Raw genomic sequence first — 27505 nt, forward strand, 5'->3', positions numbered from 1 at the left:
AAAACAAATATCATTATCATGCAAAACCAATGCAGTTATTTGAACAGCTGCATGTACAAGATGATTAAATTTTAATAAAACATGGCAGATACTAGAAAAAGCACGTTCATGCATGTGAAATACAGAAACATCAACATAAAGATACTTCATCATTGCAGATGAAAAGTCACAATAATGTGGCTGAAAAATGTTGACCAAACCACACACTAGAAATTGAAGAGACGACGACGTTTCGGTCCATCCTGGACCATTGTCAAGTTGACTACGACTCAATAATGGTCCAGGACGGACCGAAACGTCGTCGTCTTCTGAATTTCTAGTGTGTGGTTTGGTCAACATACTTCAGCATTAACAACATATACTGCAACTTATTTACACTCTGGTTAAAATACTAGTAAATGCAGAAATCATACTAACAAATGTCAAACTTCAGGCTGAAATGAACATAAGCACATAAAATGTCAATATTAATACAAATATTCTAAACAACATGTGGGTTCTATGGAACTACCATTGTCCACTGTGAACACCTAGCACATTAAAGCTTTAATACAGAGAGCGAGAACGAGCCCTCCTTCACTAACCAGTCTCCATTTGACGAGTCTTTATGATTTGTAATCTCTACTGTAAAGAGAATAACCCTTAATTAGACCAATGAAAGCCATGAGATTTCTTTATATGAAGTTTAGAATCTGTGAAGGATTAAAATATATTAAAAAAATATATAATCTTTAAATTTATATATACTGTACTGTATAGTTTAAGGAGACTACATTATATTGCATTTACTTCATGAATCTTTTAAATGCCCCATTTAAACGACAAATGATGTATCATCCTTTCTTACCGTATTATTAGGGCACCTTTTCTCATTTGGTTTGCTAAGGTTTGAAGTCCTTCAGTTATATTTACTGATAATTATAAATGTTATCATGTTTTGAAGTTCCAAGTGTTATTTAAGAACTTGTATTACTATCCATATAACCTTGAAAAAAAATTTGGATGGCATACTTCTTTTACTTTGATCATTATAGTATAGTATTTGTATACATTTAGTAATGTGACTTCAGCGGAGGACTGATATTTCTAAGCATAATTTGGCACATACAATAAGAGGAGTTCCTCTATTTTAGATCTGTTCACATTTGATATGGTACACAGTATAGTACTTAGTTCTTAGAGTCTGGACACAAAGAGGCACTTACCATTTTCTTCTTGAGGCACTTGAGTTACAGGTATATGCACTTATTTATCGAGAGCATTGCACTTGGCTTGCCCTCACTTCTCCTGACTTACAACAATAGCAATTCTAACCTCGGTTTAGGCCTATTACTGTATTTTGTTCTGAAGAAGGTAGTTTTCCAGATCGGCGATTTCTTCAAGACCTTTTGTGATGCTTAGTGAGTGTTCTTATAGCGGGTGAAAAGGTTGTACAAAACTCTTAGAGTCGACTTGAGATCAGCATTTACAATATCTGCAAAATTAAATTAGCAAAATGAGTGTTTTAACACATGGAATATTGTATTTTGTGTATGACGATGTGGTTCAATACAGTATTAATATATTGACAATCTTAATCAGGAAATAAGTAAATAAACGTGAAGAAAGAGTACTCTAATTAGGTTAAGATATTTAACATTAGAGTTATTCCCCAAGAAATGTGTGTACAGTAATCTTAAAATGTCTTTTCTAACCTGACTTTCACTTATATGTTTAGATTGAAAAATATGTGAATGTGTAAACAAATCTGATTATCTTGGTGAATAATATTGGATCACCTTAGGACAGTGGTTTCCAAAGTGAACGACACAAAGCCTCGAGCATCAATGGAATCGAGTTGGGGAGGGGAAAGGTGATAAATGTCTAATGGTAACAAAAATAATTATCAAAATTTATTATATATAAAAGCAAAGAATAGCAGAGCAAGTTTATATTTTTCATATAAGACAGAAAATTGACCTAATGATTACAGTAATACAGAGAGAAAAGTTACATACAAGTTACATGGTATATGATTATACCAGCCACAAAGTCATAGAAGCAATTATGAAGAAGGAATTGGAGCCTATTTGTCAGTGCCGCCTAGCCTCCTGTTTTGGTAGTACCAGTACTTATAGTGACGATGAGGACCATAGTACATATACCAACGTTCACCGCAATTAGAAAGTAGAAATCGGACATATTGAATTTGGCATGTTGCAAAGACAAACTAAACTAACCTAACATAACCTTCCTAGGCCTAACACATGCTATCTCAGACCTAATGTAGTACATGTGAGTATTATACTAGGCCTCGGAATATTTAAGTTTGTTTTTAGCTTCGTTTTTTTGGATTCTATAAAGTAAACAGTACAAAATTCTACTATCTAATTCCTTAGTACATCAATGTTTGTACTATGTTTGTTTCATTTTTGTTCTAAACTCTCTCAAAAATGGCCTTACATATTTTTACATATGCTTTAATATGCTTTACATATTTTGACTAAAACAAAACATATGTACATACAACACACAAATACAAAAAAACAGAGAAACAATCCTAAAACTGAACATCCATGGAAACCAACCATAAAATAACTAAAAACAGAGGTTCATTGGAGCACACAATCTAAATTTGTTGCATATCAAGAATCAAGATGCACATAAATCATTTTGTCAAGATGTTACGGGTAACATTAGTATCAAGTTGCCGACCTCCAGAAATCTTACACTACTATAAGATTTGCAATGTTTAGTTTATTTTTTGGGGTCGGGAAACTTAAGGAGTTACATTTGATTTTTGTCTCTGTTTTATTTTGCTCCATAAATTGTTGGATGACCTGAGGCAGACCCCAAGAAAGGTGCAGTATGGGTAATAAAAGGTATGGGTGGTGGGTGGGTGGAGGGTTGTAGTCCCTAGATCAGTCGCCCCATTTCCAGTCTTTGGACACCAAAACCATATATAAATTACTGTACTGTATCTCAAAATCAATTGAAAATATCACTGATATATTCCACACATCACCCTACCTTTGCATCTTATTGTTACACCTTAACGGTCAGGGTTCTCAAAAATACAAATCACCGAACATGGATGTTTAGTCTACATGTTTACAAGGATTAAGGACCTGTCCGAAATGCTATGCATGCTAGTGGCTATACATGAATGCAAGAACTCTTATACAGTATATATAAATAAATAAAAAGAAGTCTTAATGGCATGAGAAGAAACTAAAACAAAACATTAATCAAATATTACTATTTTTTTTATTCCACTGAGAATGTCGATAATTGTCCTTAAATGGCAGAGACTAATAACTTTACTTGGAGTGGAAGAGTTTCTTTAAATATTACAGTATAGCAAACATAGAAGAATCAAAAAGCTATAAAATTAATACATACCTTCTGGTCTAGCTTTAGGCTTAGCTAGTCCAGCATCCATCATCAACTCAAATGATTGTGCTACATTATGCAATTTCTCATCAAACGTCTGGAAGATACAAAATATAACTGTCAATATTTAGTCATGGTTTATTATGTTTCTTACATAAAGCCCCAATTATTTCTGAAAAATATAAAAGATTGAAGTCTAATGACATACTAAAGTAAATTGGAAATACAGTGGAACCTCGGTGTACAATTGCACCTGAATATTAATTTTCCAGTGTACGGAGAAAATTTTGTCGGAAAATATTCCCTAGTGTAAGCCGTTAGCTCCAAAATATGAACAGTTCATTCATACTTGTCCGAGTTGATAAGATCAGTTTACGCTTGCATCCCACCTACTGATAACCACACTTGAATTCTGTGTGAAGAATTTCATCGTTTTTGTGCCTTTTTTTATTGCTTAACATAATAGTTTTCATTATATATCAGGCCATGTAAATGCATTCACGTTAGATAAATAGTCTTCACTAAAGTTTTTCATATTCCTACTCAATGATGAAGTCATCAGTACTGTATAACTTTATAGCTGATGGAGGCACCTACTTGGCCATGGCAAAAGATAGGCTCTTCATGGTATAAAATTCTGTTGCGGACTGTATTTATGCTGAAAACAATATACTAAGGCCGAATTTTACAATCATTTCCATATGGCATAATCCCAGTACTATCAAGATCTTAATTTTAAGTCAACAGGTTTAAAATCTACAATAAATAATCGACAATCGACATGAGAATGGTCCTAGATGGACCGAAACGTTGTCATCCCTTCACTTTCTAGTGTGTGGTCTGGTCAACAATAAATACTGTAGTTTCATTGTTTTGAAACAATGTTTACCTTTGGTGTGAGGTAGAAATGATGAAGAGGCACAAAGTAACCCTCTAGAAGTCCCATTAGAAGGCACAAATAGACTCCATCGCTGAATTCCGTTTCCAATTCTCCCACCTCCAGGTTAATCTTGTTCAATTGCTTGTTTACAAATGTCAAGAGCGACTGAAAAGAAGCATTGAAAACAAAAATTAATGTGGAATATTTAATGAAAATATATTGATATACATTTTTATGTACTGCATACAATATCTATGGAGACACAGGCAAATCAACTGACCTAAGTGACAGGTTGATTGGTCATTCAGGCTAGTCAAGGCATTCAGTCTGTGTGTGTATTCTCAATTTCTAATTTATATGATATGGATGAATAATAAGGATAATTCATTGTGTCAAGGGGGACAGGAAGCCAGAGTGTATTCATGCACGTTTAGCTTATATCGAGTTCCCCCCCCCCCCCCAAGGCCGAATTACTGACCCCGCCCAGGATGCAACCCCACAACAAGCTGACTAACTCCTAGGTACCTGCTTACTGCTGGATGAACAGGAATTAAGATGAAAGGAAATGTGCCCAAACATTTCTGTCCCACCCGGGATTCGAACCCGGAATTCTCGATTGTGCATCGAGAACGAACCTGACTGTACCACCGGGACCCTCAAGCACCTAACACCTGAAGTATGGATTACTACCCAAGGACACCTACTTGGCCATGGCAAAGTAGGTGTCTCTCTTGGCTCTCTCTCTTATATGAGAGTCAAGCTCCCAAAGAAATTTACAAGTTTACTAAAAGGATAGCTGGCAGTGCCTGGGTGGCCTCCACTCCCCTTGTCATCCCCCACCCATCCCCATCCCAGCACCCAACCCTCCCTCTTTCCCCCTCCTCCTCCCCACCCTTCCCCTCATCCTTCTTCCCCCTCCCACCCCTTCCCCCCTCCCCATTCCCTATACTATATGGATTTAAGGAAATATTTTTTTCCAATTATGAAAAACTCTTCTAGCACATTTACCAATATCTCTCACTTGACCAGCATCGAATCTATGAGAATTGGATGTGGTGGTGTGAATAATTACTAACACTTCTGAATTTATTTAACTCGATACCTATCCCGACCAGCCCATGTCCATCCTGTACCCCAGACCATTCCCCCTACAAATTTGGGTATGGTTAGCCCTAAGCATCTGACCTCCAACTTTGGACAGACAGACAGAGACTGGTGTTTCAACTGTCACTGAAACTGCACAGAATATTTGAAAAGAGCTAAAGAAACATTTAGAAAAAGTGGATGTGGTTGCGGTTTGTAATACTGTATTCATTTAAAAAAGTCAAAAGGATTTTAGTGCAGTATCCCCAAAATAAGCTTTGTAGATAGCATCTAGATATTTAATTTCTTCCACAATCTCCAATACTGCACATCAATTTTGTACAATCTCAAGATCTGAATACAGATTGCTCTGATACAAGTCATTACCACAAAAATGCATTTGATTTCCTTGACTGATAGCTATGAATGTACCTAGTATTTAAACTAGCAGTACCAAGAGACTACAATCTTGTAACAATGTGTTTCTTCATAAACTTGTAATGCAAACAGAGTCATGTGCCAGAGCACTAACATGCCAATACTTGAAATTTAGTTGATAATTAATGTCTAGGTTACATACTTAAAATTGTAGCTTATTCAATACTAACCTTAAATATTTAATAATCATAAAGGATAAATATTCTTAGCTATATTTGAAAACTATCAAGTGTAAATTAACAAATTTGATAATCCACAAGCAATCACAGTGTCATGGCAGGAAAAAGGATGAAGAAAAGGAACCGATGAGGTAGGAAAACTACAGAATCTGTCTCCCCTTGAAAACTCTTATATGAATGTCTTTCCAATGACCTAAAATAAAAATGTAACTAGCAGAACCATTAGCCCTACCAAAACTAAACAGAAAATACAGCTCACCATACATTACAGGAAGAACCTTCGATACAAGACATTTTTGCAAAATATTGTCAGTTTTCTATAGTGAGGTTTAAACAGGATTTATATTAACTAAAGAATTACACTTACTCTCTTCACAACTTGCAGTTTATCTGGGGCATGGTCAAATAATGTGTCAAACGCATCCCTCTCACACCTTAGGCCCAGATCATTGTAAGTGCCAGTGAGCTCTTCATTTACAATGCGGTGATTGAGTTGTCCGTCGCGTTTCTGTGTAAAATCATAAATACTGGTATTTTAGAAATTCTCGAAAGTTACTGCTCAATGAAGTAAAATTTGACCGTGTTGGATAGTACTCGGCATTATGAAATGGTTCATTAAGCCATGAAAACATTTCATACAGTGCAGAACAATTGACAACAAATACAATAAAAACAAGAGCAGAGAACTGAGGCATTTATAGCACAAATTTAATGCATCTCACCGGATATTGATCCTTTACTTGAAATGAAGCAATGTAAACATTATACAATACAGTTCTGCAACTTATCTTTCCCAAGATCGTATAATATTAAGTAACAAATACGTCAAATTTTAGACCAACTTGCTCTTATAGATATACACAACACACATGAACTTTGCTCAACATTTCAAATATAATATTCTGTGCAAGTTATACAGTCACAAAAAGTTGAAGCTAGTCTAAATGTTGATTTTTTTTATATATATATTTCAGTACTAAAGTATTTACATATAATTGATGGCTCCAAGAAGTTCTATACATATTCCCACTACACTACTATATAAACACACTATACCATGATGGGAAACTACATTATCAAAACCTGTATAGTCTTATCAACTTTAAATATCAGAACTATAGTTTGATGAACTGTAACAAACATGGAATTTCCTACACTATACCTTGAAACAAGATAGACTAATCATTACCAAAATGTGGAAAAAGTTGTATGAAAATGTAACAAAATCTCACCTGCACAATGACGACATCAATGACACATTTCTCGGGCATCCTTATAGGTGCTCTAAAATGGCGAGCCAATGCCACTAACAAATGAAGGATTGCCACGACATTTTTGGAGTGGATGGATTCTACGGACCACTTGTGAGGTCCATACCGACTTAGTCCAAGGATCTAAAATATCAACAGTATTCAAGAGCGAAAGAACAAAATATAATACAGTATACAAATTTATGAGAAGCCATGACAGATTTTTATCAAAAGAATTTGTGAATTGTGATAAAATAATAATGATTAAAACTAAAAATATAATAGAATCCCATAAATTCAACGTACAGGCAGTCCCCAACTTAATAAGATTCATCGCAAAAATACATTCTTAACTCTCAATCAGATTTTCCATTTAGCAATTCTATAAATGGGAAATGCATTTTCAGGCACCAAAAACCAACAAACATGTCCCAAATGTTTAGGACAAATAATATTTAAGAAACAATACTTTTTATTGACCTTGTAAAACGAAAATGCCCTTGTCTGATCCACTGTTTATATTTTTTGAAGAATGAGAGGTAAAATTACAGAAGGAAGCAGTAAAAGGTGGCGATGTATGGGCACTGGTGAATCCCCGGTACACCTTTGCCTCTTGCCAGTTCTTACTGAAGAATTTACCCTCGATAAAAAGCTGAAATAGTATATTAGTAGCATAGTTTGCAATATTATGACTTTGGAAGTGGTTTGTACAGTGGGGCAAGAGGCTTGGAGGCTCTTGGGACTTGAAGGACATTTGTAAGTCAGGTGTTGTTGTTGTTCTAGATTTAGCTACACGGAACGAAATGTTCATGTAGTACGGGCTAAAGTGAGCCTGTAAAGTAGGCATCCATCAGTCATAGGAAACTATGGAGTAGTGCTCAGGTTGTCGAGACTGGAGTGACCTCTCCAGGGCGCAAAGCCAGAGTAGGTAAGTCAGATGTCCATAAGTCAAGGACCTCCTGTATCCTACATATGTCATGAATATGAATAATAGGACTTTATCATTACTGTATATATATCAACCCCCCCCTACCATAAATAAATCATAATTGTAAATACCTCAACTTACATGATTGGCAGAATTAAGAACAGTTTGTAATTTCTGCTTTTGGCCAGCCTCGCTCTGGGTAACCTCTTGAACATTCAGGGTTTTTTTGGTCAGCTGTTCTGTTCACAATGATACCAAAATTAATCTCAACTAAAGTACTCACCATTTGTTTAAATTAAAGAGTTTCAATAGATAACGAAATACGGTTTTATAGATCCAATAAATAAAAAAAATAAGTTTCATATCTCTGTATAAAATACATAGAAAATATAAAGATGAATATGTGTAAAAAAAATAAAAAACATGAAGCTTATTAGTTAAGGATATGAATCTTGAGAATTTGAGAAGTACTGTACTTACAAACTATGTCTTTTGAAACATTCTTAAAACGCAATCCTGACTGAGCTGAGTCCATTAAAGACTCAAAATCACGTACATTATTGCAAAGAATACATAACATTCATATACTGATCAATGTCAATTTTAATATTAATAATCCTAACAAATGTAACTTTAGCATTTTAAGAAAATACATTTGTTATCCATTTCAGGAAAAGGAATTCCCAAAAGAAGTTCGCCCATTAACCACCGTGCTGTGCAGAGTGCCTTGAGGTGCTCCGAGAGTTGTGTTTTTTTTTTTAATTACGTTATATTTTAATGTTTTTTTTAATGTTTTCATCACTCGTGTTTTGAAATTAAAATGGTTGAGTTTGTAAACATTTTGATATTAACTTTACCTGAACATTTATAAAAACAATAAAAATATGTCCTTAACAATTGCACTATGAAGTTTTGTCGAAACCAGGTGCGAAGTGTGGTGGTTAAGAATAGAGAGATGTGTGTTAAAATCACGAACAATTCTTATGAAAGCAGTGTTAGTTTAGGATTGACAAGAGCTATTTAACACTTAGTCAGCAGTTATGAAATAATGGTCATACCAGCTATGCACAAACAAATTTAAAAAATAATAAAAAAAAATCATTAAAGAATTATAAATTTATATGCAAAATGTGAATAGTTCTTTCATTAGGTGGAGGAGCTTTGGAAGGGTGCGTGGAGGGTGTGTCTGGCGACTGTCAACACCCGGTGCCCGACTCTGCTGATGCTTCCTGTGTTATCCTCAGGTGTTTCACTGTTTATCACTTGTTTCACTTTATTTACAAGATTGTGTGTTGAATAACTTGATAACTCACATAATACAAGTATTTCGATTGTTGATTGGTTTACAACCATATATAGAGTAGTGAAAGGATATGAAAATAATATACAATGGTGTTGGGCTTTGGGCGATGGCATATGGCCTAATTGGCACCATATAGGTGAGAATATAGAATGAAAGAAAGGCGTAAGCCACCAATGTGGTACATACATAAAGGCAGGATCCTTCAAGTACACGTAACCATGAAATGGTTACAGGAGTTTTGTCACGGGTCAAGGTAAACTCCATTACAGCCACATAAAGTTATTACAGTATATCCACATTTGAATCATACACGTAAAACACTGACAATAATTGTTTAAATCATTGTACGATGATAACTGCATTACCCCGTGAATCAACGAATGACGATAACCGTGGTCTAAGGATGAAGGAAAAATACATCTTATATATTCAATAACTCTGCTATATTAAGTAAAATATATGCATTTCATCAGTACTGTATGTACAGAGTACCGCACAATCTTTCATTAACCTGCTATATTAAGGGCTATAGGCCTTATAGGCTATAGGCTATTAAGACCTGCTATAGGCCTGGTCGACGACTGGGCCGCAGGGTCACTGAGCCCCGGAATCACCTCAAGGTAACCTGTGCTTAAAAACTAATGCAAATATCTTGGTAGCACAGTTAGGCTCCTTCTCAACTCCCAATCTGAAATCCTGGGGGGTACAGAAATAGTTGGGCACTTATCCTATCACCTAATGCCTCTATTCGCCTAACAGTAAATAGGTACCCAGGAGTTAGTCAGCTTGTTATGGGGTTATCTCTCTATGGGTTCCTATATACATAATATATTATATGTATATTCCTATATCTCACAGGCTGCTTGTCCCCGACAAAATGAATTATTATTATTATTAAATAATAATAATAATTGATTTATTATTATCCTATATATTATTATTAAAATGTTTTCAGGGTAAATGCTGAAATACACAATATAAAGTATACTTACCAATCAACTTGTGGAATACCATCCCATCATACAGGTCCTCTTCTATGTGTTTAACTATAATACGTTCTGGCGCCAACACGTCATTGATCCACTCAATGAGGATAGCAATGAGTTCCTTGAGCTTTGGGTCTTCATAGGACTTTGGCTCTATCATGGACCTCTCCTCATTGTCGTCTGTCAGGATTAATGTTTTCAGTTCATATAATATATAACTTATTATATGTCAATACTGTATAACACATTATACAGTATAAATAATATTTATTAATAATACCTGAAAATTTAATTACATTTATCTGATCTGGTGCACTTCACTTCAAAATTCAGACATGACCCTTTTTGAGGTAATCAAGTATTACATTATATATATTAACTAACTTTAAGTGCTATATAGAATTAATCTAAATCAAATAACTTTGTTCACCAAACTATTAAAAATTATCACAATGTATATCATTTAGTTCGTGTAATGCTTAATATGGCTAAATGTCAGTAAGATCTTTAAATTCAAATGCCTCAAAAATGTTGAACCAATGTAAATATTCTAAAAAAAAAAAAATTGTAGATCTACTGGAGCAGTCCACTCGAAGATGACATATCACTTGTATCACTCTGTGCTCTCTTTAATAAAGAATCTAACCCAACAAGTCCAAGCTATCAGAAATATTGCCGGAACAACCGTGGACATCTTCAAGAGAAAACTAAGCTGTTTTTCAAAAAAGTGCCGGACCAACCGGGCTGTGGTGGGTATGTGGGCCTGCGGGCCGCTCCAAGCAACAGCCTAGTGGACCAAGCTCTCACAAGTCAAGCCTGGCCTCGGGTCGGGCTTGGGGAGTAGAAGAACTCCCAGAACCCCATCAACCAGGTATCAAGCAATACACCAATTTATCTACAATATTCGGTCAAAAATTAATAACTTACCTAAATTATAATCATCGGGCGGCACATCCACCGACATCGGCGAGCCGGGGGAATCAATTGCATGCTTGCCTTCAACTTGCACTTCTTGCACTGTTAATAATAAGACAAAAGTCATTACATTCACTGCAGCATTGTTCATTAATCAAATTCAAATACCTTTACTGACTAGCCTGAGAGGAGTACTAATAGATGCTCTAACATAGGCTAAGAAAGTGAACAGCCCAGCATCTTCCTATGATATGCCTAGAGAACAATATACAGTAGTCTTATAGTATAGTATAATATATATATATATATATATATATATATATATATATATATATATATATATATATATACATACATGTATATATATATTATATATACATATGCACACATACATACACACATACATACATATACATAGCAAGATACCCAACCCACACCCACACATACCACACCCACACATACCGTCTAACATAACACCGTCCCACACGACTAACTATATGAACCTGCCAATTAGGGTATATAACACCACTACCACCCCCACATATACCCCACATATACACCCACATACACGTGAATAAGGGCCCCAAGCCCCACAGCTGATCAACATAAACAAAAGGCATCTCACCACCCCCACTCCTGCTTACAAACACCTACTTTAATCTATATATATATATCCTTCTCCCTTATACCCCTACATACCTTCCTTGATCTTCTTCTTCCGGCCCAGGGTGCCGATTTTGTCCCAGAAGGACTCGTTGGCCTCGTCCTTGCGAGGAGTGACGGGCCGGGGCGACTTGGGTCTCTGGGAGGCCATCTTGAGAGTGCCAACTGTGTCTTCAATACTCTCGTCCCTTGACCCTGCTCGCCCCCCGCCGCCCACAGGCACAGGGGAAGGAAAGGGGGAATAGAGGCAAAGTTTGTTACAATGGTTATTTGGTAATTAGTTGCATCAGGGGTGAAATACAGATAGGAAGGTAAAAAAAATGATTCGTCGATACTCGAATGCTATACCCCGCCAATTTCAAAATCATGAATTTGTTGGTAATATTTATATATATATATATATATATATATATATATATATATATATATATAAAATTACATTGAATTTATAAGATTACATAGCATGATGCGTTTTACATAGTTGTAAAGCTGTGTACGCACAGCGTTTTGGGGCAGAATGATTAAATGAATGAATGAAAGAATGAAAACATGATTGCTCTTAGGGTACACAAAAAACAACACTTGTGTATTTGTGAAATTTATGTAAGGAATTTATTTACACCAAGTCTTTCGCACTCTCCTGAGTGCTTTGTGAAGGTCTGAGTGTGTGATTAGAACCAGACTTATATCTAAGCACACACTAAGACCTTGACAAAGCACTCAGTTAGTTTAGTTCATTTATTATGCACCCCATACCCATCTTGTGGGCGGTAGTGGAAAGGGTTACAGAGGCACATAATGGGCTCAGGGACGGAAACAGATTCACGAAGCAGTTATCCAAGTACTTACGAACGTGTGCATCTTTTATCAATCTTGGCGGCTTTGTTTACAATTATTAGACAGTTAATGAGCTCTGAATCACAAGGAGGCTGTTTATAACAATAACAACAGTTGATTGGGAAGTTTTCATGCTTGTAAACTGTTTAATAAATGTAAACAAAGCCGCCAAAGGTTGAGAAAAGATGTACACGTTCGTAAGTTCTTGCGTAACTGCTTAAAAAAATAAATAAATAAATAAATGTTTATTCAGGTAAGGTACATACATACAAGAGATTTTACAAAAATTGATAGATTTATAGATAAGAGCTAGTACATACTATTAGTATGCACTAAAGCCACTATTACGCAAAGCGTTTCGGGCAGGAAAAACATTAAAGACTAAAACTTAATACTAATTGAGTTTAAAGTATAAAATGTGTTGAGAATAAATAAAAATAAAAATCAAAAAGGGGGAACATGGCTGAAAAAGCAGCACAAATACAATTAGGTCGACAAACAGCGTTGTTTAAAAAAACAGACATGGGTTGACAATATAGGGGTAAGGTAGGTTACAGGGAATTTATTAGGTAGTGCTTCGTTTTTATCTTAAACGGTTGAGAGAGGTACAGTTTTTAACATGATTGGAAAGGTCATTCCACATTCTGGGTCCCTTGATTTGTAGAGCATTTCTAGTTTGATTAAGTCGTACTCTTGGAATATCAAAACTGTATTTGTTTCTGGTGTGGTGCTCATGGGTTCTGTTACAACCTTCAATGAAGCTTTTGAGGTCAGGATTGGCATGGTGAATCGGCATGAAGTGAATGGCTTGGTGTATCTGGTCCCAGGAGTGTGTGAAGGACTTGATGCAAATAAATTCCTTACATAAATTTCACAAATACACAAGTGTGGGTTTTTATCCTATGTTATTATGTCTGTGAGAAAACATTACCATTATTTATATGATTGCTCTTATTAATACTAATACTCTACTAAGAAAATAGAACTACAGACAGCTTACAGTGCAAGATCAACAATGCCAGAAATGTAGTCATATTTAGACAAATATGTTTTAAGAAACGCTTGAAACGCATACATACAACATGTATACGTACACACACACACACACACACACACACACACACACACACACACACACACACACACACACACACACACACACACACACACACACACACACACACACATGCCAGAATGCCAGGAATGAATATGTCAGGATGAGAAGAGAGGCAGAAAGACAATACGAAAATGACATCGCAAGCAAGGCAAAGACTCAGCCTAAATTGTTGCATAGCCACATTAGGAGAAAAACAACAGTAAAGGAACAGGTTATGAGATTAAGGATAGGGGCGGAAGGATTCACTACAAATGACAAGGAAGTGTGTGAGGAATTGAATAAGAAATTCCAGGTCTTCACCTTAGAACAAGGAGAAATTCCAGAGGTAAGTGAGGGAATAGCTAACCAGGAACCACTGGAAGAGTTTGAGATTACCAGTGGGGAAGTAAGGAAGTGTTTACTAGAGTTGGACGTGACGAAGGCTATAGGCCCAGATGGAATCTCCCCTTGGGTTCTAAAGGAAGGAGCAAGAGAACTGAGCCTACCACTCTCCATAGTGTATAACAAATCACTGGCAACAGGGGAACTGCCAGATATTTGGAAAGCAGCTAACGTAGTCCCGATATACAAGAAAGGGGATAGACAGGAGGCACTGAACTACAGACCAGTGTCCCTAACCTGCATACCATGCAAGCTGATGGAGAAGATTGTGCGAAAAAAACTAGTGGAGCATCTGGAGCGAAGGAACTTTGTAACACAGCATCAACATGGGTTCAGGGATGGCAGGTCCTGCCTCACAGGGTTACTTGAATTCTACGACCAGGCAACAAAAATAAGGCAAGAAAGAGAAGGGTGGGCAGACTGCATATTTTTGGATTGTCAGAAAGCCTTTGATACAGTGCCACACAAGAGGCTAGTGCGAAAGTTGGAGATGCAGGCTGGAGTGAGAGGGAAGGTACTCCGGTGGATAGAGGAATACCTAAGCAACAGGAGACAACGAGTCTGTGTGAGGGGTGAGGTCTCAGATTGGCGAGACGTCACAAGTGGAGTCCCGCAGGGGTCAGTCCTTGGACCTATACTGTTTCTGGTATATGTAAATGATCTCCCAGAGGGTATAGATTCGTTCCTCTCAATGTTTGCCGACGATGCAAAAATTATGAGGAGGATTGAAACAGAGGATGATAGTAGGAGGCTACAAGATGACCTGGATAGACTGAGTGAATGGTCCAACAAATGGCTGTTGAAGTTCAACCCGAGTAAATGCAAAGTAATGAAACTAGGCAGTGGAAACAGGAGGCCAGGCACAGGATACAGAATAGGAGATGAAGTACTTAATGAAACAGACAGAGAGAAAGATCTAGGAGTTGATATCACACCAAACCTGTCTCCTGAAGCCCACATAAAGAGAATAACGTCTGCGGCATATGCGAGGCTGGCTAACATCAGAACGGCGTTCAGGAACCTGTGTAAGGAATCATTCAGAATCTTGTACACCACATATGTAAGACCAATCCTGGAGTATGCGGCCCCAGCATGGAGCCCGTACCTTGTCAAGCACAAGACGAAGCTGGAAAAAGTCCAAAGGTATGCTACTAGACTAGTCCCAGAACTAAGAGGCATGAGTTATGAGGAAAGGCTGCGGGAAATGCACCTCACGACACTGGAAGACAGAAGAGTAAGGGGGGACATGATCACAACCTACAAAATCCTCAGGGGAATCGACCGGGTAAACAAGGATGAACTATTCAACACTGGTGGGACGCGAACAAGGGGACACAGGTGGAAGCTGAGTACCCAAATGAGCCACAGAGACGTTAGAAAGAACTTTTTCAGTGTCAGAGTAGTTAGTAAATGGAATGCACTAGGAAGTGATGTGGTGGAGGCTGACTCCATACACAGTTTCAAATGTAGATATGATAGAGCCCAATAGGCTCAGGAATCTGTACACCAGTTGATTGACGGTTGAGAGGCGGGACCAAAGAGCCAGAGCTCAACCCCCGCAAGCACAATTAGGTGAGTACAATTAGGTGAGTACACACACACACACACACACACACACACACACACACACACACACACACACACACACACACACACACACAGGGGCCTCGTAGCCTGGTGGATAGCGCGCAGGATTCGTAATTCTGTGGCGCGGGTTCGATTCCCGCACGAGGCAGAAACAAATGGGCAAAGTTTCTTTCACCCTGAATGCCCCTGTTACCTAGCAGTAAATAGGTACCTGGGAGTTAGTCAGCTGTCACGGGCTGCTTCCTGGGGTGTGTGTGTGTGTGGTGTGGAAAAAAAAAAAAAAAAAAAAAAAAAAAAAAAGTAGTTAGTAAACAGTTGATTGACAGTTGAGAGGCGGGCCGAAAGAGCAAAGCTCAACCCCCGTAAAAACACAACTAGTAAACACAACTAGTAAACACACACACACACACACACACACACACACACACACACACACACACACACACACACACACACACACACACACACACACACACACACACACACACACCGGATGTTTTATAAAATCAATAAAACTTGTATATTGTATATAACATGTGTTGCTTACCCCGACACTCACCTGGCCTGGTCCCCAACAGAGCCTCCGTAGTGTCAGCATCAGAGACGACGATGGTGGGGCCTTGGGAGTCCCTCCTTCCTGACCACGCAACACCTCTCTTCTCATCGATCTCGCCTTCGCCGCCTGCATGGGGAGGCGAAGGAATTAATAGGAACAAGCAACAAGCCATTACGACTATATAGCACTGAGAAGGGGTCAGGATAAGGATTTGGAATGGGACGGAGGAAAGGAATGGTGCCCAACCACTTGTGGACGGTTGGGGGATTGAACGCCGACCTGCGTTAGACGGTAGAGAGCTCTACCGTCGTTCTACGGTTGTAGAGCTCAAGTGGTTGGGTGGCCTGCATAGGTAGTAACAATGGGGAGTGATATAGCCTTGGAAGAAGTGAGAAACGTCCAGAGATAAATCTGTACTGTGGTGGATTGGTACAGAGAACGGGGAAGAATTTAAAATGAAAAAAAGGCCAATTAAAATGATGTAACGTTACTCTAAATAAATGAAGCCCCCCCCCCCCCTATAAATTTTGAAAGTTTTATGGTGAAAAATTGTCACATTATTTTCACTTAAAATCATCCCAATACCTTTATCTACGTTAATAAACCTATTAAACAATTTATTAATAGGTCATATTACACACAAATGATCTGCAAGTAACAACTAACAACCAGTCAACAGAGCTACAGTACCAAGCTAACAATTTACTAAATGCATTTTCTAAAAATTGCTATAAGGGGCCAATGAGGATTCGGAATGTATTGCCTGAGACTGGATCTTTCTCACATCCTCCTGGGAAATGTGGTTCCCATTGTATCGTATAAAATAAAACGCTTATAACCAAATTATTAGTCATTTTCCTCATAAAATAATAGTCAAGTAGGATGAAAGACCAGAAGATAGGTCACGATGGGATGAAAACAAACAGGCATTAAGAAACTTTATATTGTACCTGTTAGCATTTTATAAATTTTGCTAGAAATTACCTACTTAATATTATCTGTTCGATTAAGGACCTGGCCGAAACGCTGCGCGTACTAGTGGCTTTACAAGAATGTAAACACATTATGCTATGTACTCTCATAAACCCAATGTAACCTCTTGTATATAAATAAATAAATAAATATGTATATTTTATATATAAATAAGTACCCCCACTTTATCCTACAAAAATGTTGCCACTATGTTAGTTTCCGAGATATCTTGAGGTTATCGTGAGATGATTTCGGGGCTTAGCGTCCCCGCGGCCCGGTCCTCGACCAGCCCTCCACTCCCAGGAAGCAGCCCGTAGCAGCTGTCTAACTCCCAGGTACCTATTTACTGCTAGGTGAACGGTGGCATCAGGGGTGAAAGAAATATTTTACCCACTTGTCTCCGCCTCCACCGGGGATCGAACCCGGAACCTCAGGACTACGAATCCGAAGCGCTGTCCACTCAGCTGTCAGGCGCCAGATAGGAGATAGGACCAACTGATGAAAAAAGTGCCATAAATGAGAAAGAACGATTTTTTTGGCCTTAGGTAGGAGTAATACGTCAAAATACGACGTTCTATTAGGAAAACGGGTTGACTGTACACAGCCAACATGCGTACAGTTACCTTAAGCATGACGACAAGTGTTCTGCCGTCAACACGCGGGAGTCGAACCCCACCCCCCAAAAAATAATTGTAAAATGGTAACCAGTTAGTTGAACAATGCCGTGCAATCAAATTAAACTCGGACCATTTATTCGGCAATAGCACTCGGGGTAAAACAATTTCTGAATGCTAATATGATGCTTCAACCTCGACGCAAACATTAGACAAAAGGTGAAAAGTTAATAGACAAATAAATTTAGAATACAAATTAATTATTAAAATAGTAAAAAAAAAATTGAATAATTAGTTTTTAAGTTATTCTAAAACCTAAACAACATGCTATTTACTTGGTGTTTATAGTGACTTATACATGCAGGTGTTTATAGAGAAAATGATTGTGTATTAGGATAGGATATTTCTGTCATTATTTAATTATATTGATGCATATTAAATAGGGATAAATAATAGGCTGCAATTGAAGCTTAAGTGAGGCAAGAGAGAGATGAGACGTAGGCTGCTGATTCTTGTGTTGCATCAAGTTCAAGTATGTTTATTGAGATAAGAAAGAAATACATCCCAAAGGGATAGAGTAACTTAGGCTATTTCTACCCCTTCTACTTCAAGTCCCTCAAGGGGCGCACAAATTCAGTGAGTACAAATAGACAAATAACATTACAGGAGGATTACAGTATGCCAAGAATCCCATTTAATGTGTTGCATCAAGGCAATTTTGACAGGTGTTGTGTGATGGGTCATATTTTACCCCCTCCCCCATCACCTACAGATTTCAGAATATCAGCAATATCGCAAATCTGACTCATGAACGATATTTTTGAGCCGAATTTTGGCTCACTGCACATATTTGGAGTTTGCAATTACGAATTTTTACACCGAAAATATTCCTATTAGTGAAAACGGCAATGGGTCACATTTTTCATAAACCCCCCTATAATTTTCAAAATATCGGAAATATCGCCAATCTGTCTCATGAGCGTTTTTTTTTAGCCGAATCTAGCTCACTGCATACATTTGGAATTTAAATTAAGAATTTTTATACCGTAAATGTGCCAATTAGTGAAAACGGCGATGGGTCACATTTTGCCCAAACCCCCGTGCAGTTTTCGAAATATCGGAAATTTGACACATGAGCGTTATTTTTTAGCCGAATTTTGGCTCTCTGCACATATTTGCAGTTTAAAATTACTTTTTATATTGAAAATATGACAATTACTGAAAACGGCGATGGGTCACGTTTTGCCAAACCCAACTGGAGTTTTCAAAATATCCCAAATATCTCAAATCTGACGCCTGAGGCATATTTTGAAGTCAAATTCTGGCTCTCTGCACATATTAGCAGTTTGAAGTTACGACTTTTTATACCGCAAATATGCCAATTACTGAAAACGGCGATAGGTCACATTTTGCCCAAACCTGCCTGCAGTTTTCAAAATATTATAAATATCCCAAATCTGATTCCTGAGCAATATTTTGGGGCAAAATTCTGACTCTCTTCACATATTTCCAGTTTGAAATTACGACTTTTTATACCAAAAATATGTCAATTACTGAAAACGGCAATGGGTCACATTTTGCCCAAACCCCCCCTGCAGTTTTCAAAATATCTAAAATGTCGGAAATTTGACACCTGAGCGTGATTTTTGAGCCGAATTCTGACTCTTTGCACCTGTTTTCAGTTTCAAATTACGATATTTTATACCGAAAATATGCCAATTACTGAAAACTGCGATGGGGTCACATTTTGCCCAAACCCCCCCTGCAGTTTTCAAAATATCTGAAATGTCGGAAATTTGACTCCTGAGCGTGATTTTTGAGCCGAATTCTGACTCTCTGCACCTATTTTTATTTTGAAATTACGACCTTTTATACCGAAAATATGCCAATTACTGAAAACTGCGATGGGTCATATTTTGCCCAAACCCCCCTGCAGTTTTCAAAATATCTGAAATGTCGGAAATTTGACTCCTGAGAGTAATTTTTGAGGCGAATTCTGACTCTCTGCACCTATTTTCGTTGTTTAAATACGACCTTTTATACCAAAAATATGCCAATTACATGAAAATGCAAATAGTCATATTTCGCCCAAACCCCCCTGCAGTTTTCAAAATATCTGAAATGTCGGAAATTTGACTCATGAGCATGATTTTTGAAACGAATTCTGACTCTCTGCACCTATTTTCATTTTCAAATTACGACCCCTTATACCGAAAATATGCCAATTACTGAAAACTGCGATGGGTCATATTTTGCCCAAACCCCCCTGCAGTTTTCAAAATATCTGAAATGTCGGAAATTTGACTCATAAGCGTGATTTTTGAGCCGAATTTCGACTCTCTGCACCTATTTTCATTTCCAAATTACTTCGTTTTATACCGAAACTATGCCAATTACTGAAAACAGCGATGGGTCATATTTTGCCCAAACCCCCCTGCAGTTTTCAAAATATCTGAAATGTCGGAAATTTGACTCCTGACCGTGAGTTTTGAGCAAAATTCTGACTCTCTGCACCTATTTTCATTTTCAAATTACGACCTTTTATACCGAAAATATGCCAATTACTGAAAACGGCAAATGGTCATATTTTCACCAAACGCCCCTGCAGTTTTTAAAATATCTTATATGCCGGAAATTTGACTCCTGAGCGTGATTTTTGAGCCGAATTCTGACTCTTTGCACCTGTTTTCAGTTTCAAATTACGATATTTTATACCGAAAATATGCCAATTACTGAAAACGGCGATGGGTCACATTTTGCCCAACCCCCCCCCCCCTCCCCGCAGTTTTCAAAATATCTGAAATGTCGGAAATTGGACTCCTGAGCGTGATTTTTGAGCCGAATTCTGACTCTCTGGTCCTATTTTCGTTGTTAAAATACGACCTTTTATACCGAAAATAAGCCAATTACTGAAAACTGCGATGGGTCATATTTTGCCCAAACCCCCCTGCAGTTTTCGAAATATCTGAAATGTCGGAAATTGGACTCCTGAACGTGATTTTTTACCCAAATTCTGACTCTCTGCACCTATTTTCATTTTCAAATTACGAACTTTTATACCGAAAATATGCCAATTACTGAAAACAGTGATGGGTCATATTCTGCCATAACCCCCCTGCAGTTTTCAAAATATCTGAAATGTAGGAAATTTGACTCCTGAGAGTGACTTTTGAGCCGAATTCTGACTCTCTGCACCTATTTTCATTTTCAAATTACGACCTTTTATACCGAAAATATGCCAATAACTGAAAACGGCGATGGGTCATATTTTGCACCCCCCCCCCCCCGCAGTTTTCAAAATATCTGAAATGTCGGAAATTGGACTCCTGAGCGTGATTTTTGAGCCGAATTCTGACTCTCTGGTCCTATTTTCGTTGTTAAAGTACGACCTTTTATACCGAAAATATGCCAATTACTGAAAACCGCGATGGGTCATATTTTGCCCAAACCCCCCTGCAGTTTTCGAAATATCTGAAATGTCGGAAATTGGACTCCTGAACGTGATTTTTTACCCAAATTCTGACTCTTTGCACCTATTTTCATTTTCAATTTACGAACTTTTATACCGAAAATATGTCAATTACTGAAAAAGGCGATGGGTCATATTTTGCCCAAACCTCCCTGCAGTTTTTAAAATATCTAAAATGTCGGAAATTTGACTCCTGTCCGTGATTTTTGAGCCGAATTCTGACTCTCTGCACCTATTTTCATTTTCAAATTACGACCCTTTATGCCGAAAATATGCCAATTACTGAAAACGGCGATGAGTCATATTTTGCCCAAACCCCCCTGCAGTTTCCAAAATATATGAAATGTCGGAAATTTGACTCCTGAGCGTGATTTTTGAGCCGAATTCTGACTCTCTGCACCTATTTTCATTTTCAAATTACGACCCTTTATGCCGAAAATATGCCAATTACTGAAAACGGCAATGGGTCATATTTTGCCCCCCCCCCCCCGGCAGTTTTCAAAATATCTGAAATGTCAGAAATTTGACTTTTGAGCGTGATTTTTTAGCCGAATTCTGACTCTCTGCACCTATTTTCATTTTCAAATTAGAACCCTTTATACCGAAAATATGCCAATTACTGAAAACGGCGATGGGTCACATTTTGCCCAAACTCCTCTACAGTTTTCAAAATATCGGATATATCACAAATCTGACTGATTAGCGTTATTTTTTAGCCGAATTCTGTTTCAGTGAACAGATTTGGAGTCTGAAATTACGAATTTTTATACCGAAAATATGCTAATTAGTGAAAACTGCGATGAGTCAAATTTTTCCAACCCCCCCTACAGTTTTCAAAATATCAGAAATATTGCAAATCTAACCCATGAGTGTTATTTTGGAGCCGATTTCTGGCTCACTTCACATATTTGGAGTTTGAAGTTACGACTTTTTATATCGAAAATATGCAAAACATGCCCAAAGCTAATCCAAAGACCTACGAATGGAAAATTTGGCTTCTGGTCCATTTGGCGAGCCTCTTCGATTGATAGTACATATTTTGGCCGTTGGGGGATTTGTACGTCAAAATGCGATGTACTATTCGAGAGGACAGGTGCCCTCAGATCTGCAACTATAAATTTGGAGCAATATTTTTACTTATATCCTGGTTGTTAAACTCCGCCATTTATTTCTCCCGTCTTGCATTACAAATTTGTAAAGGAATGTAAATGTCATCTTAATATCTTATCAAACTGGAAGGTTGCTGCTAGGATTAGCATAGCCATCCTTCTCTGGATACACTCAATAATATGCGAACAAGCCTGAACGGTCTCCAGGCATATATGCAACTGAAAACTCACACCCCAGAAGTGACTCGAACCCATACTGCCAGGAGTACTCTGCATCTGGCGTACAGGACACTTTAACCACTCGACCAACATCATTCCTTTAGTACAGTGCTTACAACTGTGTAATATTAAAGTTGTAAGAGCAGGATAAAGGTGAAGGATAATGTTTGAGTTTTTTCTTACTAAAGCCTAGTAAGCCTAGATTCTAAAGCCTAGATTATCCTAGGCTTAGAAACCTTTATTCCGGGCCTACTACCGTGCGAGTTTGGATCTTGGCGACGCTCCAACCCTTCCTCTGAAAAATAACGTCACTTTTGGCTGGTATGCGCGCTATGGCCAAAAGTGGACGTAATTTGAAATGAAATCGACTTACAAAAGGGACATACTATTCCGTTTTCTGTTTGAGTCGTCCGGCTTACTCGGTAAGGTTAGAAGAAGAAACGTTCAATTAACGTTTTTCATAACGTTTTGAAACTTTATGAGAATTTCCTGCCCACGCAACCTACCAGAGGACCCTTAACTTACTGTTGTAGAGAAAAAAAATCCCAAATTTTTTTTATTTTTTTCATTTTCAAATTATGTCCACTTTCGGCCATACGGGCAAACGGCCAAAAGCGACGTTATTTTTAAGAGGACAGGTCTCTGGTGAGTGAGATAGTTTAGGTAAGTGTGCAAGTTAATTTATATGGGTGAGTAATTTTGTGTAGATAAATGAATAAGTCTTGGTAGGTGAGACATATTTTCGGTGGATGAGTTAGTTAGTTTGGGTGGTTGAGTGAGATAGTTTGGCTAATGAATAAATGAGCCAAATTTGGTGAGTGAGTTTGGGTGTGTGGGGTGAGTAACAGCGGAAATACTCACCTTGAGAGTCGACTTGGCAAAACTGGACTTTCTTGGGCATGTAGTCGACGATTCTGGGAGGCGCTGGTGACGTGCAGGGCGATGCTGCGGGATGATTAATACACTGATCAGTAGCTCTCTCTCTCTTTACGGGATATTCATGCCCATGCCACCTCTTTGGGTGGCTTAATCTTCATCAATCTTCATCATTCTTATACTACCCAATAATCACCCACCTCTACCACGCCTAGAAACAGCACCGGGGGAAGGGACATACAGCCTACCTTCCAAGGAGGAGTCGGAGAGCGCACGTAACTCTGGTTCGTCGTCCGAGGCGTCAGAGAATTCAGTCGCGCCTGCGCGCAGATAGTGCGCTCCTGTCAACAGCAAGATAACTTAATTATAGTGAGCTGTCAACAGCAAGATAACTTAATTAAAGCCTTTTTTCTGGTGGACAAATATAACCTAAGAGCCTGAGATTAGAGATTGTCTTATGGGCAAATCGACGATTGGTTTCAAGCGTTGTCTAAACATTCACAGGAGCTTGGATGGATAACAATCTATAAAAGAGAATGTTTGTTTGTCTAGGCTGGAGCCCAGACTCTTCAGATGAATTTCAACCAACTTCCCAAGATGACATATAGGAAGGTGGAATGGGTGAGGGAGTGTCATAGGACAGTCGGGGTCGGCCCCAGTGCCACGTGAAGAAATATAGGCATCCATAGCGACCCCCCCTAACCTTTTCACTAATTTTTTTCACTAATTCACTAATTAGATTTTCACTAATTGTGAAATACAATTGGGGATGTATTTTATGTGGAGTTTTATGACTACCCCTGCAGTTTACCCGTGCATTTTCATGGTTTACTAGAAAATGAGGAACGTGAATTAATTTGGGTTACACTATTACATTTTCTGAGGCAAAGGAAGAGAGAGAGAGAGAGAGAGAGAGAGAGAGAGAGAGAGAGAGAGAGAGAGAGAGAGAGAGAGAGAGAGAGAGAGAGAGAGAGAGAGAGAGAGAGAGAAGGCAGAGAGAATGGTGAACGTGGAAAAGGTAAAAAAGGAGAGGAGAGACAGGAAGATGGGGGCAAGCAATGGGTGAGCGAGACCCGGGACCCGCCGGATATCCTACTTAGAACCTTTATAAAGCAGTTTCCTCGTAATGGCCAAATAAGCCTTACGAAGTATTCTTAATTCTTAGCTTAGTTTCATGCTATTATGATGTTACACATTTCACATTTGCAGTTTGAATAGGTGCATTTTTTGGGGGGGGGGGAGGAACTATGAAGGGCTGAGCAGTTTATCAAGCATTTACGAACACATATGTGATAACGTCCATCTGATCACAAATGTCATATCATTAATGCAAACACTCAAACGACAAGGCCGACGGGTACTTATCAACTGGGTGCCAAGTCATATGGAAATAATAGGAAATGACATTGCAGACGAAGCCATTTTCGAAACCTGTGAATCTTTCCGCAATAATGGTGGATATGATTACATTTAATAAAGAGGTTAGTCTGGAGATTTGGTATAGTCAATAGTGTCTGGTATATCCAAAGACTGTGTATACTCACTTGCATGGGGTATGTCTGGGGACAGGGAGCCGGCGGGTGAGGGCGTGCGAACACTCAGAGGGGCGCTGATGTTAGACATCTTGCTGAGGGCGTCTCTGGGGCGTCTCTGGGGAATGGGTGGAAAATATTGGATTAGACTTAGGTTGACTTGACAGCTGTTTTGGGCTGCATCCTGTGGAAGGTCAGTAGCCACACACACACACACACACACAGAAGACAGAAGAGTTAGCGGGGACATGATCACCACATTCAAGATTCTCAAGGGAATCGACAGGGTCGATAAAGACAGGCTATTTAACACAAGGGGCACACGCACTAGGGGACACAGGTGGAAACTGAGTGCCCAAATGAGCCACAGAGATATTAGAAAGAACTTTTTTAGTGTCAGAGTGGTTGACAAATGGAATGCATTAGGAAGTAATGTGGTGGAGGCTGACTCCATACACAGTTTCAAGTGCAGATATGATAGAGCCCAATAGGCTCAGGAACCTGTACACCTGTTGATTGACGGTTGAGAGGCGGGACCAAAGAGCCAGAGCTCAACCCCCGCAAGCACAACTAGGTGAGTACAACTAGGTGAGTATACACACACACACGGGACACCACGAGCGTAGCTCTCATCCTGTAACTACACTTAGGTAATTACACACACACACACACCCTCTCCCCAAATGAGCTACGAGGAAAGGCTAAAGGAGCTGAACCTCACGTCCCTGGAAAACAGAAGAGTAAGGGGAGACATGATAACCACCTACAAAATTCTCAGGGGAATTGACAGGGTGGACAAAGACAAACTCTTCAACACTGGTGGGACACGAACAAGGTGGAAAGTTAGTACCCAGATGAGCCACAAAGACGTTAGAAAGAATTTTTTCAGTGTCAGAGTAGTTAATAAATGGAATGAATTAGGCAGTGATGTGGTGGAGGCTGACTCCATACACAGTTTCAAGTGTAGATATGATAGAGCCCAGCAGGCTCAGGAACCTGTACACCAGTTGATTGACAGTTGAGAGGCGGGACCAAAGAGCCAAAGCTCAACCCCCGCAAGCACAACTTGGTGAATACACACACACACACAACCACAGAACCGGCTATCAGCTTATCAACCACACTTACAATATATAAATCTCTACTTACGACTTAGCACTTTAACAAACAGGTGGACAGAATCTTAACCTCTCCTCGATAGCCCTTAGCCAGCACCTAAGTACCTATATGAAGATAATTTTAGATGATTCGCTTTTGTCTCGTAATGAGTCGTTTGGAGGATGAGCTCAGACTGGGGGCGCCGTCCGCTGACAGCTATGTCACACAGGATGTGCTGTCACGTTCCTGAGGCAGGAGAGTGCTGTATGGGGGTGACGCTTATGGTCGAGAGTTACGGATCAAGAGAGGGGGAGTGGGCTTTTAATGAAGGGTTTATGGGTAGGTCTATTTAGTAGTGGAGAGTGGCTTTGTGAGCGGCGGCTACTCATGGCGGGGTTTAAAAGATTATTGTCACCGCCGTGTGTGGTTAATGCTGGTGTTTTGGTGGAGGTAGTCGCCTCCACCACCACTACCACTACCACCACCACCATCACCACCACTACCACCACCACCACCACCCCGTCTTATCTCAACAGTAAGATAACACCCCCGTTGTCAACACAAAGCTTCCTCCCCCTACCAGTGGGTTCTCGCCTTTCCCACTTTCTCTCAGAGAGAGAGAGAGAGAGTAGTAGTGAACTTGTCCAAATCTTAATATGAAGCACAAGTTGGCTCCCATCTTGAGTATGCACCCCTCACCTGGGCTGCCTGTCCTCCATCATTCATCACACTGCTGGACACAGTGGAGAGCCGAAGAAGAAGAACGACTCGTCCCCCAACCCGTCCTCCTAATATAACGTCGCCATTTTAATATATACTTTATACCTAAGGGCCAAAATTATCTTACTAGAAAATGACTTTTGAGAGTCGTAGCTTCTCGCAAAATTGACGTACTGTCCCGTTTTCTGTTATGGATCCTCTGGTAGGTTAGGATAAAGGGGGCACTTTAGTACGACAGTTTCCTGACGTTGGTAAACCTTAGGAGGACGGGCTGTATCTCTAGTCTTAAATCAAGTCTGGTGAGAAGGGTCTGACCTTCAGAGCCTGCAGCACCGTCGTCAAGTTGATGGGCTTAATGGTTATGTACAAGACCAACATTCGCAAAGTACCGCACCTGGCCCAACTTCGTGGACAACCAGTA

General features: G+C 38.9%; 1 protein-coding gene across 2 annotated transcripts; it reads right to left on the bottom strand.

The window, feature by feature from the left end:
- Positions 1-877: 877 nt before the first annotated feature.
- On the bottom strand, positions 878-26612 carry parvin (beta-parvin). Of its 2 annotated transcripts, none has more exons than XM_045743622.2 (14): positions 26490-26612; positions 25279-25384; positions 23983-24075; positions 23720-23803; positions 16479-16601; positions 12034-12192; positions 11347-11436; positions 10426-10599; positions 8272-8369; positions 7185-7346; positions 6320-6460; positions 4262-4417; positions 3382-3469; positions 878-1474 (listed from the first exon to the last, which is right to left on the bottom strand). In XM_045743622.2, the coding sequence occupies exons 2-14, from the start codon at positions 25355-25357 to the stop codon at positions 1398-1400; spliced, it is 1524 nt and encodes a 507-aa protein (XP_045599578.2). In that variant the 5' UTR covers positions 25358-25384; positions 26490-26612; the 3' UTR covers positions 878-1397. The 2 variants fall into 2 exon arrangements, with proteins under 2 accessions (XP_045599578.2, XP_045599577.2); XM_045743621.2 differs by having other exon boundaries at positions 26416-26559.
- Positions 26613-27505: the final 893 nt, after the last annotated feature.

This window comes from Procambarus clarkii, chromosome 31 (assembly GCF_040958095.1).
Source record: "Procambarus clarkii isolate CNS0578487 chromosome 31, FALCON_Pclarkii_2.0, whole genome shotgun sequence".
NCBI classification, from domain to species: Eukaryota; Metazoa; Arthropoda; class Malacostraca; order Decapoda; family Cambaridae; genus Procambarus; species Procambarus clarkii.

Excerpts from the sequence above, each read along its gene's own strand:
- parvin (XM_045743622.2), bottom strand. The coding sequence starts at position 25,357 with ATGTCTAACATCAGCGCCCCTCTGAGTGTTCGCACGCCCTCACCCGCC. Across the intron at positions 12,193-16,478 it reads TCTGTTGGGGACCAGGCCAG|GGTCAAGGGACGAGAGTATT; the intron begins GTGAGTGTCGGG and ends GGGGGCGAGCAG. Across the intron at positions 11,437-12,033 it reads GAAGAAGAAGATCAAGGAAG|TGCAAGAAGTGCAAGTTGAA; the intron begins GTATGTAGGGGT and ends TATTATTAACAG.